This window comes from Macaca thibetana, chromosome 10 (assembly GCF_024542745.1).
Source record: "Macaca thibetana thibetana isolate TM-01 chromosome 10, ASM2454274v1, whole genome shotgun sequence".
In the NCBI taxonomy this organism is placed as follows: Eukaryota; Metazoa; Chordata; class Mammalia; order Primates; family Cercopithecidae; genus Macaca; species Macaca thibetana.
In genome coordinates this window covers 2,072,813-2,085,233 of record NC_065587.1, presented here as the reverse complement: position 1 = coordinate 2,085,233, position 12,421 = coordinate 2,072,813, and the positions used below count along the sequence as shown (strand labels likewise).

At 60.7% G+C, this 12,421-nt stretch overlaps 1 protein-coding gene across 4 annotated transcripts in view; it reads left to right on the top strand.

The window, feature by feature from the left end:
* TAFA5 (TAFA chemokine like family member 5) overlaps positions 1-12,421 on the top strand; it is a 309,133-nt gene that overhangs the window by 244,844 nt on the left and 51,868 nt on the right. For 2 of the 4 annotated variants that reach the window (XM_050746540.1, XM_050746542.1), the window contains exon 4: positions 9,311-11,413. The exons of the other annotated variants lie outside the window; for them this stretch is intronic. In XM_050746540.1, the coding sequence (XP_050602497.1) occupies positions 9,311-9,319 (9 nt within the window). In that variant the 3' untranslated portion in view covers positions 9,320-11,413. Of the gene's footprint in view, positions 1-9,310; positions 11,414-12,421 lie in introns of those variants that run through there. 4 annotated transcript variants of the gene reach the window in all.

Sequence of the window (12,421 nt, the reverse complement as noted above, 5' to 3'; positions counted from 1 at the left end):
TGTTTTTCTTAAAAAGAGGAGGTGAGGACACAAAAAGAGGAGGTGAGGACACAAAAAGAGGAGGTGAGGACACAAAAAGAGGAGGTGAGGACACAAAAAGAGGAGGTGAGGACACAGACACACACAGGGCTGAGCCTGTGCGGACTCACAGAGATGCCATCTGCACACCGAGAAGGACCTCAGAAGCCAGCCCTGCCACACCTGTGGAACCCAAAGGTCCAGCCTCGTGGGCTGCAGACAGCGAATGCCCTTTGTTCAAGCTGTCCAGTCTCGGGTACTCGGTTACGGCAGCCCTGGCAGTAACACAGCAGCCTTCTGGATGAACACCTCTGGAAGCTGGTGAGGAAGGTCACTGTGGCTTTTCTTCTTTGTTCTGAGTTGTAATCTGCAATGGAAAAGGTGCCCTGCATTCTCTCTTATGCTGAACTATTTGTTGTTAAGAACCCCATGGATGGGGGTAAACACTGTTCCTATCCCATGTTACAGACGGGGAAACGGACTCCCAGAGGCTCCAGCTGGGAGGCTGTGGGAGGTCGAGGCACCCGCCAGGCTCTGGAGGCGTCTGGCTGCACCGACTGTCCTGCCCCACCCCACAGGCCCCCTCATCCTTCACCAGGCGCAGGTGCACGGGGCCCCTGCCGGGTTTGGGAAAAGAACTTGACCCCCACACGGATGGTCCTGGTGTGGAGAAACCTGTTTCACAGTGGAAGACACGGACAGCAGAGTCAAGCACAGTTTTAATCGGAGCCCAGCTTAACCCAGGGACATGGAGGGGACAGGGAAGGCCCCAGCCAGAGCAGGTGGAGCAGGAGACGGGTGGAGTGAGTGGTGGAGCTGGTGGCGCGGTGGAGCGGGCGTCGTAGTGGACCGGGTGGCGCGGCGGACCAGGCGACGTGGTGGACCGGGCGGTGTGATGGACCGGGTCACGTGGTGGACCGGGTGGCGCGGCGGACCAGGCGACGTGGTGGACCGGGCGGCATGATGGACCGGGTCACGTGGTGGACCAGGTGGCGTGGCAGACCAGGCGACGTGGTAGGCTGGGTGACGTGGTGGACCGGGCGGCGTGATGGACCGGGTCACGTGGTGGACCAGGTGGCGTGGCAGACCAGGCGACGTGGTAGGCTGGGTGACGTGGTGGACCGGGCGGCATGATGGACCGGGTCACGTGGTGGACCAGGTGGCGTGGCAGACCAGGCGACGTGGTAGGCTGGGTGACGTGGTGGACCGGGTGGTGTGGTGGAGCCGGCAGCACAGTGGAGCAGGCATTACGGTGGACTGGGCAGTGTGGTGGGTTAGAAGAGAGATGGCCTGGGATGCTCAGCAGGGCCGAGTCCCCGGCCGGGAGCTCAGGTGCGGTGATGCCCAAGGGCCTGACGGTGTGAGGAGGGCCCTCTGCTGCTTCCGCGCAGCCCACACGCGGGGCCCCGGCAGTGCGGAGATGTTGGAGCGGTGCTGCCTGGTCCCACCCTCAGCCCAGCCCTGGGATGCAGGCTCAGCAGCCCCCGGGTTCCAGTCAATGTCCCCAGGACTCACTCGGGTCAGGCACAGTGTCCAGGCTGTGTGAGTCTCCGGGAGCCGCTGGAACAAAATGCCACACACCCGGTGGCTTCAAACCACAGAAACCTGTTCTCGTGGTTCTGGGTCCAGACACCTGCGGTCACGGTGTCTGCTGGGCCGTGCTCCCTCGGGAGGCTGCAGTGGAGGGTCCTCCTGCCTGTTGCAGCTGCTGTGGCCGCATGGCTCCGGTCTCTGTCGCTGTCTGTATGGGGCCTGCTGCTCTGTGTGTCTGCCCTGAGTCCAGATTTCCTTCTCCCTATAAGGGAGTGGCACCCACCCTAATCTGATATGACACCATTCTAACTCTATCACATCTGCTAGAACCTGCTGCCGAGTAAGACCCCATGCACAGGTGTGGGCTCAGGATCTTCATGTCTGTTACTCCAATACAACAGTCTTCACTCCTGAGCTCATGGAGGAGGCGGAGGGCTGCCAGGGGCGTCCTCGTTCCGGCGTACCACGGCCGGGAGCGGACTGCAGGGGAGTTGGCCCCGCTGTGGGCAGCCGAGGCGCTGACGTCTCTGATGTCCTATCTGCCAGCCCAGCTGTGTTGGGGGAGCTCCTCTACCCTGAGGGAAAGAACCTGCCTCCATTCATCTTTGCCGCCCTCCTGAGTCAGGAGCCTTGTTTATGGCAGATGGATAAATGTCTGACGGATGAACAAATGATCTGTCTGCACATTCCTCAGCCGACGCCCCCACCTTACCCCACCTGCCATACAGCGGCCGAGTGTTGCTCTGTGGCCTGGGACACTGTGTCTGGCTTGAGTGATCGCACCAGTCTTGATGAGTTTAGGGGATTTTACTTGTGAGTTTTTCTGCGTAATTTTATTCCCAGGGCTGGGTTTGCCATCGGGGATGCTCTGAGTCGCGCCTGCCAAGGCTGTTCTGCCGAGATGGAGTCATCCCTGAACCCTGCGCCCGCGCAGCCCAGCGGTACGGGGGCGGCCTCCATCCCAGACAGCCCAGCGGTCCGGGGGCGGCCTCCATCCCATCCATCCCAGACAGCCCAGCGGTCCGGGGGCGGCCTCCATCCCAGACACAGCCCAGCGGTCCGGGGGCGGCCTCCATCCCGGACAGCCCAGCGGTCCGGGGGCGGCCTCCATCCCAGACAGCCCAGCGGTCCGGGGGCGGCCTCCATCCCATCCATCCCATACAGCCCAGCGGTCCGGGGGCGGCCTCCATCCCATCCATCCCAGACAGCCCAGCGGTCCGGGGGCGGCCTCCATCCCATCCATCCCATACAGCCCAGCGGTCCGGGGGCGGCCTCCATCCATCCATCCATCCCATACAGCCCAGCGGTCCGGGGGCGGCCTCCATCCCATCCATCCCAGACAGCCCAGCGGTCCGGGGGCGGCCTCCATCCCATCCATCCCATACAGCCCAGCGGTCCGGGGGCGGCCTCCATCCCAGACAGCCCAGCGGTCCGGGGGCGGCCTCCATCCCATCCATCCCAGACAGCCCAGCGGTCCGGGGGCGGCCTCCATCCCAGACAGCCCAGCGGTCCGGGGGCGGCCTCCATCCCAGACAGCCCAGCGGTCCGGGGGCGGCCTCCATCCCAGACACAGCCCAGCGGTCCGGGGGCGGCCTCCATCCCAGACACAGCCCAGCGGTCCGGGGGCGGCCTCCATCCCAGACACAGCCCAGCGGTCCGGGGGCGGCCTCCATCCCAGACAGCCCAGCGGTCCGGGGGCGGCCTCCATCCCAGACAGCCCAGCGGTCCGGGGGCGGCCTCCATCCCATCCATCCCATACAGCCCAGCGGTCCGGGGGCGGCCTCCATCCCAGACACAGCCCAGCGGTCCGGGGGCGGCCTCCATCCCAGACAGCCCAGCGGTCCGGGGGCGGCCTCCATCCCATCCATCCCATACAGCCCAGCGGTACGGGGGCGGCCTCCATCCCAGACACAGCCCAGCGGTCCGGGGGCGGCCTCCATCCCGGACAGCCCAGCGGTACGGGGGTGGCCTTGTTCCCAGAACGCGCATCTTCAGCCATGAGGAAGGGGCTGGTCCTGAGGACAATGGTGGCTCCATGACGGCCCTTGGTCCCTGACACTTCTTGGTGGGGTCAAGGAGACTGAGGGGAGCTCCGGGCCCTGTGTGTTGAGCGTTGCTCTACAGGGACTCAGGCCCCAAGGTGGGGGCCACAGACTGTGGTTCTCTGGTGACCCCAGATGAAGGCCACCCTTGGGTAGCTTCACTTCCTGAAAAGAAGATGTTTTTGGAGTCTTGTGAGATGAAGCCTGGTGTGGTGCGGCCAGGAGGGAAGGCCTGGAGGCATCGATAGCTGGTGGCCTTCCCCAGGCCATGACCTGTGTGGTTCGCGGGGTCAGAGCCGGGTTCCAGTCAAGTTGTAGAGCCCACACTGATTCCCTCAGCCCCACAGCCTTGGGGAAGTGGGCTTTGCAGGGCACTAGGCACAGCGTCCTCGTTAGCAGTGCTAAACCTGCGTGCTCTTCCGGCGATGCGGTCCTAACTCGGGCGGTTTCGTACATTTCCGGCGACATGGTCCTAACTCGGGCAGTTTCGTACATTTCTGGTGACGCTGTCCTAACTCGGGCAGTTTCGTACATTTCTGGTGACGCTGTCCTAACTCGGGCGGTTTCGTACATTTCCGGCGACGCGGTCCTAACTTGGGTGGTTTCGTACATTTCCAGGGCACCTTTACCAACATCTTTTCCTCTGTGTTTCCGCAGCCTTGGGAGGCAGGGGCGGGTTCCTTTTGTTTTGTTTTGTTTTTTTGTTTTGAGATGGAATGTTGGCTCTTGTTGCCCAGGCTGGAGTGCAGTGGTGCGATCTCGGCTCACTGCAGCCTCCGCCTCCTGGGTTCAAGCGATTCTCCTGCCTCAGCCTCCCAAGTAGCTGGGATTACAGGCAGCTGCCACCATGCCCAGCTAATTTTGTGTATTTTTAGTAGAGACGGGGTTTCGCCATGTTGGGCAGGCTGATCTCGAACTCCTGACCTCAGGTGATCCCCCCGCCTTGGCCTCCCAAAGTGCTGGGATTACAGGCGTGAGGCACTGCGCCTGGCAGGGGTGGGTTCTGTCTCGTCCCTGGGACCATCAGCCTGTGAGGGTGTCTCAACAGCGCTGACCCCTGACCCCTGGACCCGAGTCTGCTACCCAGTCCTGGCTCTTTGGTGGAGCCAGCTCATTGCACAGGGCAAGGCTTTGTCGTCGGCAGCTGGCCTGTCCAGGGTTCACCCTGAGCGTGGGCACACACGGCTTTGTCGTCGGCAGCTGGCCTGTCCAGGGTTCACCCTGAGCATGGGCACACACGGCTTTGTTGTCGGCAGCTGGCCTGTCTAGGGTTCACCCTGAGCGTGGGCACACACGGCTTTGTCGTCGGCAGCTGGCCTGTCCAGGGTTCACCCTGAGCGTGGGCACACACGGCTTTGTCGTCGGCAGCTGGCCTGTCCAGGGTTCACCCTGAGCATGGGCACACACGGCTTTGTTGTCGGCAGCTGGCCTGTCCAGGGTTCACCCTGAGCACACATGTGACATAGTCTTCAGTGGCTTGACCCAGTATTTTGACGTTGCAGAACTGGCCTGAGGTCCTAGAATTCGCTCCGTCTTCAGTCTCAGCTGATGACTGTTCATCTGGGGCAGCCGCGGTGCCTCTTGTCAGACGCCCTTCTGTCCACCGGGTCCACCTGGGCGCTTGGAGGGGCCCTGGGAGGTGTCAACACTGGCCCAAATATTTCATATAAACGGTAGCTCTTCTGGCCCTGGGTCCACAGGCCAGGGCTTGGTGTCAGGCACCTCTCCTGGCAGCATCACAGGAAGGAGGGTCCAGAGAGGCACCGTTTCACTACACACGCACTGGAGGAGGGTGGGCGGTGAGCTGAGCTCCTGCGTGAGAGCGGAGGCTGCCACCGGTGAAGCCCGCAGGGGCATGCTGTCCCGGGGAGAGAGGTGTGTGAGCTGCACACACAGGATGCAGCCTCCAGGAGACAGTGTGCGATGGTGCGATGGGCTGGGGTCCTTGTGTCCCTCACTGGGGCACATTCAGCGTCCACGCAAGGAAAGGACGTGTGTCCCCAGGATCCGCCTGGGCTGTTTAGCTTGGTCACCTCTGGCCCCTGTCCTCGTGGTTTCTGGCTGGCACTAGACCTGGCCCTTCTCAGTGATGCCTTTCTGCCCTGGGTGAAGTCACCCAAGGCATTCTGGGCTTTCAGGCTGGGCTCCACCCCGTGCCATTCAGGAAGCACCCCAATCATCAGGCAGGCACAGACACCCCAGTCGCCTGTCACTCTCATTTTCCACATAAGAGACATTGACATCAGCTGGACATGGTGGCACGTGCCTGTGGTCCCAGCTGCTCAGGAGGCTGAGGTGAGAGGATGACTTGAGCCCAGGAGTTCAAGGCTGCAGTGAGCTGTGATTGCACCACTGCCCTCCAGCCTGGGTGACAGGGCCACACCCTGTCTTGTTAAAGAAAAGAGAGAAACACTGACATGATGCTGGCTGTATTAGATCTCTTCAAGCCATAGCACTAACTCATGAAGTGGGTATGTGTTTACACATGGAGAAACTGAGGCACAGAGAGGGGACATTCAGAAAGTGGATGTTCAGATAGTAATTGCTGCTGCAGCGTTCGGGCCCAGGAGGTGTGGCCGCCCTGGGAAGGGAGATTCCAGCTTGACCTCCTCCCAGGTGGCAGCCTAGTCCAGCCTTGTTACAGGACAGAAGCCCGAGGGGCCTCATCACCTGTCATCAGAGTGGAGTGGGATGGCAGCCTGCTCCCTTGGCAGAGGGTGAGCCTGCTCTCCGCACCCCTGGGCCCTAGTGCCCGCCAAGCTCCCCATCCCACCCCGGCAGCCGTCCTCATGCAGCTCACCAGCCTGACGGGTACTGGAGCCCCATGTCCTCAGGAGGCTGGTGGCCAGCACCCCCCTTCCATTAGACCCCTCGCCTGTACCCTACAGAATGGGCTTGATGCCCTGGAGCCCGGGAAGCAGTGGTTCACCGACTAGGAGGGCAGAGGGCAGGGGAGTGGACACCATAAGCCAACAGGACTGGAGGCCACCATGGTGTCACCAGCCGTGCCTGGCCCTGCCCTGCCCTGATGCACTTTGCTGCTCAGCCTAAGAACTAAAGGGCCCTGGGACTCGAGAAGGTTCCCTGTGAAGATGGCCCCCTGCAGCTCAGGAGGCCTCTGCTGGGGTTGCTAGAATGAATGCACTGTAGTCCGAGTCCCCGATGTTCTGCGTGGTGATTTGAACAGCAGCAACCAACCACAGCCACTCCAGCCCTTCTTGTGGACCTGGCCTTGGGGCGCAGGAAGGGTTGGGGCCTTGGTTGTGACCTGGCTCTGCACCTTCAGGGAGCAGCCCCAGGAGAGAAGCCAAAGGCTTCCTGGACATGGGTGGGATGCAGTGTGTATTTCTTCCCTGAGTCCACTTGGGTTTTTCCCAAGGTAGTGTCCCTCGTCCCAGGTGTCTGGAGGTGGCACCACGGTCATCACTCTGTCTTGCGGCTCTCTTCTCTCCTGCTGTTTACTGGAAACTTTTGCATAGGCTCCATTCAAGACGGCGTGTTCAGGCCGGGCCCAGTGGCTTACACCTGAAATCCCAGCACTTTGGGAGGCCGAGGTGAGCGGATCACCTGAGGTCAGGAGTTTGAGACCAGCCTGACCAATATGGTGAAACCCTGTTTCTACTAAAAATATAAAAATTAGCTTGGCATGTTGGTGTGTGCCTGTAGTCCCAGCTACTCAGGAGGCTGAGGCAGAAGAATCGCTTGAACCCGGGAGGCAGAGGTTGAGGTGAGCCGAGATCGCGCCACTGCACTTCGGCCTGGGTGGCAGAGCAAGACTCTGTCTAAAAAAATTAAAAGAATAGCATGTTCCTCCGTACAGCAGGCTCCTCCTGACCTTAACATCAGATGGAAACTTCTAGTGAGGAAGAGAAAGGATCATTTACCTGGATGAATGGGGCTGGGAGGTTTGGTTTTGTTGTTTGTGTCTGAGCACGGGGTCAACTTCTTATGTAAGCTGAACACGCGCTCCACAGGCTCAGGACCATGCCCTCTCGTCACTCCTGATGGAAAGGCTTGTGTGGGCCAAGCATCAGGTGCCTGCAGGTGCAGCGGGCAGCTCGGGACCACACCGTTCATGTCGGTTTGTTGGGCGTCCACAGCCCAGTGTGATGGCAAGCTCGCTCTGGGGCCAATTCTGAGCCCTCTGGGGACTGGGTTCTGGAACAATGGCTACAGGCTGGAGGATGCAGACCTTGGCCTTGGGCTGTGGATGACTGGGCGCCCGCAGACCCAGCAGAGGGGAGCTCAGAACCAGCTTCCTTTCCAGGCCCCAGGGGTGCAGTGAGGAGGAGCGCCAGCTGCGACCCAGGCCACAAGTGTCCACAGGCAGAGAGGGCTGGCTGGGCCTGGCCGCAGGATGGCCACGCTGGCAGCTCCAGGAAGCCAGGAGGGGAGGCCTCTGAGGCTCCCTGTCTCAAAGGTGTGAGTGTGAGGTTGCTCTGTCCCCAGGGCAGGTCCCTTCACCCCTGAGCCTCAGGTCCTGTTGAGTGCGGGTTCTAATTCCCACAGGCCCGTTGGGTAGACAAGGCTGTGACAAGGTGATGGCAAGGTCGTTCCCAGAGCAGTGACTGGCACCCAGGAGCTCAGGAACCGCAGCTGGTCAGGGTGCTGGAGATGACCCCTGGCCCTGACGGAACCTGGGATTTGGGGAGGCCCCGCAGCTGCGAGACCCTCATCATCACCGCCTCTGGCTGAGTAAGGAATTTAGCGCAAGGCAGATGAGGCCTAACCCAGGTGGGCAGGTGCCTGGAGGTGCCCGCGCGGGAGACAGCATCAGGGTGGGCTCGGAAATTTCAGTAGGGCCGGGGTCCCATGATGAGTTTTCTGGCCACGGTCCGTTCAAGGGCAGATTCTCAGGGCTGCCTGGGGCCCAGGGAAAGGGGGAGTGTCGGGGGGAAGCTGAGCCCCAGGGCCTCTGCCTCCCATTGAAGAGAATCCTCCAGGGGCCAGATGGGGCAGGGGAACGTCGACATGGGGACCATGTGAGGATGGAGGCAGAGATGAGGACGATGCGTCTCCCGGGCAAGGAGCACTGAGGATTGCTGGGAGCACCAGAAAGCCCCAGGGGGCCTGGAGTGGACCCTCCCTCAGATCTTCCAGCAGGAACTGGCCCTGTCCACACCTTGAATCTGGGCAAGAACTAACTGCTGTGTCAGATTCCCGTCCCCCAGTGTGTGGTCCTTTGATTGGGCAGCCACAGGAACGGCATAGACCTGTAGAGGCCCAGCGTGGATGGCCAGGGGAGGGTGGCTCCATGGTGGGGGTGCGGCCAGGTCCCCCAGCCTGCAGCGGCTGTTCTGGGTGAGCTCTGTAGTCTGTGGCCTCAGAGGCACAGGAAGCTGGGAGGGGTTTGAATTGGATACAGGGAATACGGAGCCATGGATGGTTCTTGAGCTGGGGAGTGGCAAAGTGATATGGCCGCTTAGAGGAAAGAAGCCAGCAAGTAGGGGTGGGAAGGGCTCTGCTCGAGGCCAGCAACCCCTCCAGGTCATGCACAGACGGCGCCCCACCCTCCCAAGACACAAGGAAGGGTGGGTGATTTGGGGGCGCTGTCTGGTGGCCTGGATGTCCCCCACAGCACTGAGGATGAGCTCTTAGTTTCAGGCCCTCCAGGAGGCCGGCTGGCGGGAGCCAGGGAGCGAAGAGGAGCCTGTGTTCCCTGTGGCCTTGGGCAGCGTCTGCAGGAGGCTCACCGTCTCTCTCTCTTTGCTCCTCAGGTCTCCTGACAAACACAGCCCCTGAGGGGCCCCGGGAGTGGCCTTGGCTCCCCTGGAGAGCCCACGCCTCAGCCACAGTTCTCTGCCCGCCTCGGACTTCGCCCATTCTCTGCCGCCCACCCACTCCGTTTCCCTGTGGTCCGTGAAGGACGGCCTCAGGCCTCGGCATCCTGAGCTTCGGTCTGTCCGGCCGACCTGAGGAGGCCGGACTGGACACACAGGCGGGGGGCGGCCCCGGGCATCAGCAATACGCAGTCTGTGGGAGCCCGGCCGACCCAGCCCCCGCCGACCGTGGCGTTGGCCCTGCTGTCCTCGGAGGATGAGGAGGAGGAGGCTCCGGCAGCCACCGCAGGCTGCAGCCCAGCCCGCCTGAGACACGACGCCCGCCCCAGGGGACTGTCAGGCGTAGAAGTGGCGTCCTCCCGTGCCCCAGACTGTCCGAATTGCTTTTATTTTCTTATACTTTCAGTATACTCCATAGACCAAAGAGCAAAATCTATCTGAACGTGGACGCACCCTCACTGTCAGGATCCCTGGGGTCGCTTGTGGGGACGGGAGGGCATGGTGGCAGAGACACGCTGGTGGCCCTGGCGGAGCGGAGAGGGCGGTCGTGGTGGAGGCCTCCACCCCAGGAGCACCCCGGCACACCCTAGGAGGATGGGCTTTGGCTGCGCGGAGGCCGTGGCACACTTGCGGGAGGCAGCCGGGGCGCGGCCAGCAATGGCCCCCACGCAGACGCCGAGAGCCCCCGGGAACACAGGCCGCTCGATTCCTCTGTACTTAGATCGACTTTACCGTACTAAAATCACTTTCTGTTTTAACCAGTTAAACATGCCTCTTCTACAGCTCCATTTTTGATAGTTGGATAATCCAGTATATTTGCCAAGAGCATGTTGAGTCTCCCGTGACTGCTGCCTCGTCGATACTCCATTTAGCTCCAGAAAGCAAAGAAAACTCGAGTAACACTTGTTTGAAAGAGATCATTAAATGTATTTTGCAAAGCCTAAAGTTATATATTTAACAGTTTTTATATGTTGTATATTTGTAGAAAATCCTATTTAACAATTAACGTGGCAGTCCCGGCCGTCCTGAGAGTCGGGCTGAGCCCCGTGTGTTTCTGAAGACTCTGGGGGTTGGACATGGTGGGGAGGTGGCGCCCCTCAGACCCTGGGGTGCCAGGCGTGGAAGGCGGGACTCTGGGAGAAGCGTGTGGAGGACTGTGGCGTCGGTGTCCCAGAGGCATCGGTCGTGCCCGGGGAGGCCGGGTTCCCTTCGCTGCGGGCCAGGTTTGGTGGCTCGATTCCCCCTTTGGTCTCTGTGTTGGTCAACACTGAGTGTACAATATTTTGAACATGCTTCTTCCAATGGGTTTTGTTTCCCGTTTCCTGCCCCTTTTCGCCACTCACGGACCTTGAGGCCAGTTGGCGGCCCTTCTCCCCACGTCTGTGTCCCCGCGTTCTGAGAAGTCCTCCGTCTTCGTGTCAGTAGGTCCAGAAAGCCGCGCTGGGCAGAGGCACAGGCGGGGCCAGCAGGGCCGAGGAATAAGGGACAGTTCTGTTTTTTCTCTCCTGGCCGTCGTACGCCAGCCTCCTTCATTTTCCTGAGTTCCCGCTGAAGTATACTACCTACAAGTCCAATTAACATGAGTATTATGCTAGTTCTATCCTACTAAAAAAATATAAAAAGTAACTATATAGAAGCTGTTCCAGCAACCATAGACTAAAGATACAAAAGAAAATCCATTTATTTAAGACCTGTTCCAGTATCCATGAGGACTTAATTTACCTTTCAGTCACCACAAATTTCTAGGCATTAGTATCCTGGACTAAAAGAAGGGGCTGAGGTTGGGTTTGTCATCACAGAGCGGGTGGGCCTGGAAAGGGCCCTTCCCGAGCTGCCCCGGCTCCGGCGGCCCGGGCCGCAGCCAGCGTCCTCACGGCCTCCCCCCTCGCCTGGTTCTTTTGAAAGCAAGTGTAGACACCTTCGAGGGCAGAGATCGGGAGATTTAAGATGTTACAGCATATTTTTTTTCTTGTTTTACAGTATTCAATTTTGTGTTGATTCAGCTAAATTATGAAAAATAAAGAAAAACTCCTTTGATAAGCATGGCTTTTGTTCCCTGGGCATGGTGTCCTGGGAGAGGGGCTGTGGCTGGTGTGGCTGGTGGGGATGACAGGCGGGGGCCAGCACAGGGACCCCCAGGGTCAGAGCAGACAGTGCCTGTGGCCCTCATGGCATAGCCGGCACCGCCTGTGAATCCCTGGGTTCTTCTGCACCCGCAAGGATGGCCTCTGCAGCCCAGCCCCAGACCAGTGGGCAGTGCCTGGCCACAGCCCTCTGGGGTGTGTCATCCCTGCCTGAATATCGCTGCCCCACACAGACACTGTGCCCTGAGTCCCTCCATGGGTCTGACGTGCGGCCGCCTGAGTGCGGCAGGCATCGGCTCTCTTTCATTCCTCCCCTGGCCAGTGCGGAAGCCCAGGCTGTCATTAGGGAGGCTGGCCCCAGGTTCTCGTGAGCTGGCCCCACACAGGTGCCAGACACAGAACTCCCCAAGGGGACCCAGTCTGAAGCACCCCCTTTGCAGAGACGTCCCCTCAGATCCCCAAAGAGCAGTGCTGGAGCCCAGAGCCTCCTTGCTGCCCACACCTGAGGCCACCTCGGTGGGCCACTGGCTACTCCCCAGCTGCTATTCACAGGGAACCTCGGCCCGGACGGCTGGGCCAGGGGTCTGCGCCACGGGCTGCCTGGCTGTCTGCGCTTCCTTCCTAGGAGACGTCACTGGTCTTTGGAGCCGTCAAGGTGGACAGACAAAGCCTCAACTTTTCCTGCAAGGGGCCGGGCTTGTTCTGGGAGGGAGGGCAGGAGGCAGAGCTACAGTGGCTGCAGGAGCCCCGGGCCAACCTCTTCCCCATCGGCAGCCCCGGTGCCTGGGCTGGAGAGTCTTCGGTTCCCTCCCACAGAGGTGAGGCACCACCTGGAGTGTGGCTCTGGGACTCTGTGGTCAGCACAGTCAGACAGGATGGGGCAGCCTGACCAGGAGAGGTGCCACCAGCCCGTTCCTGTATCACAGTGAGAGCTGGGAGGAGAGGCGTCAGTGTGCTGGGAAGA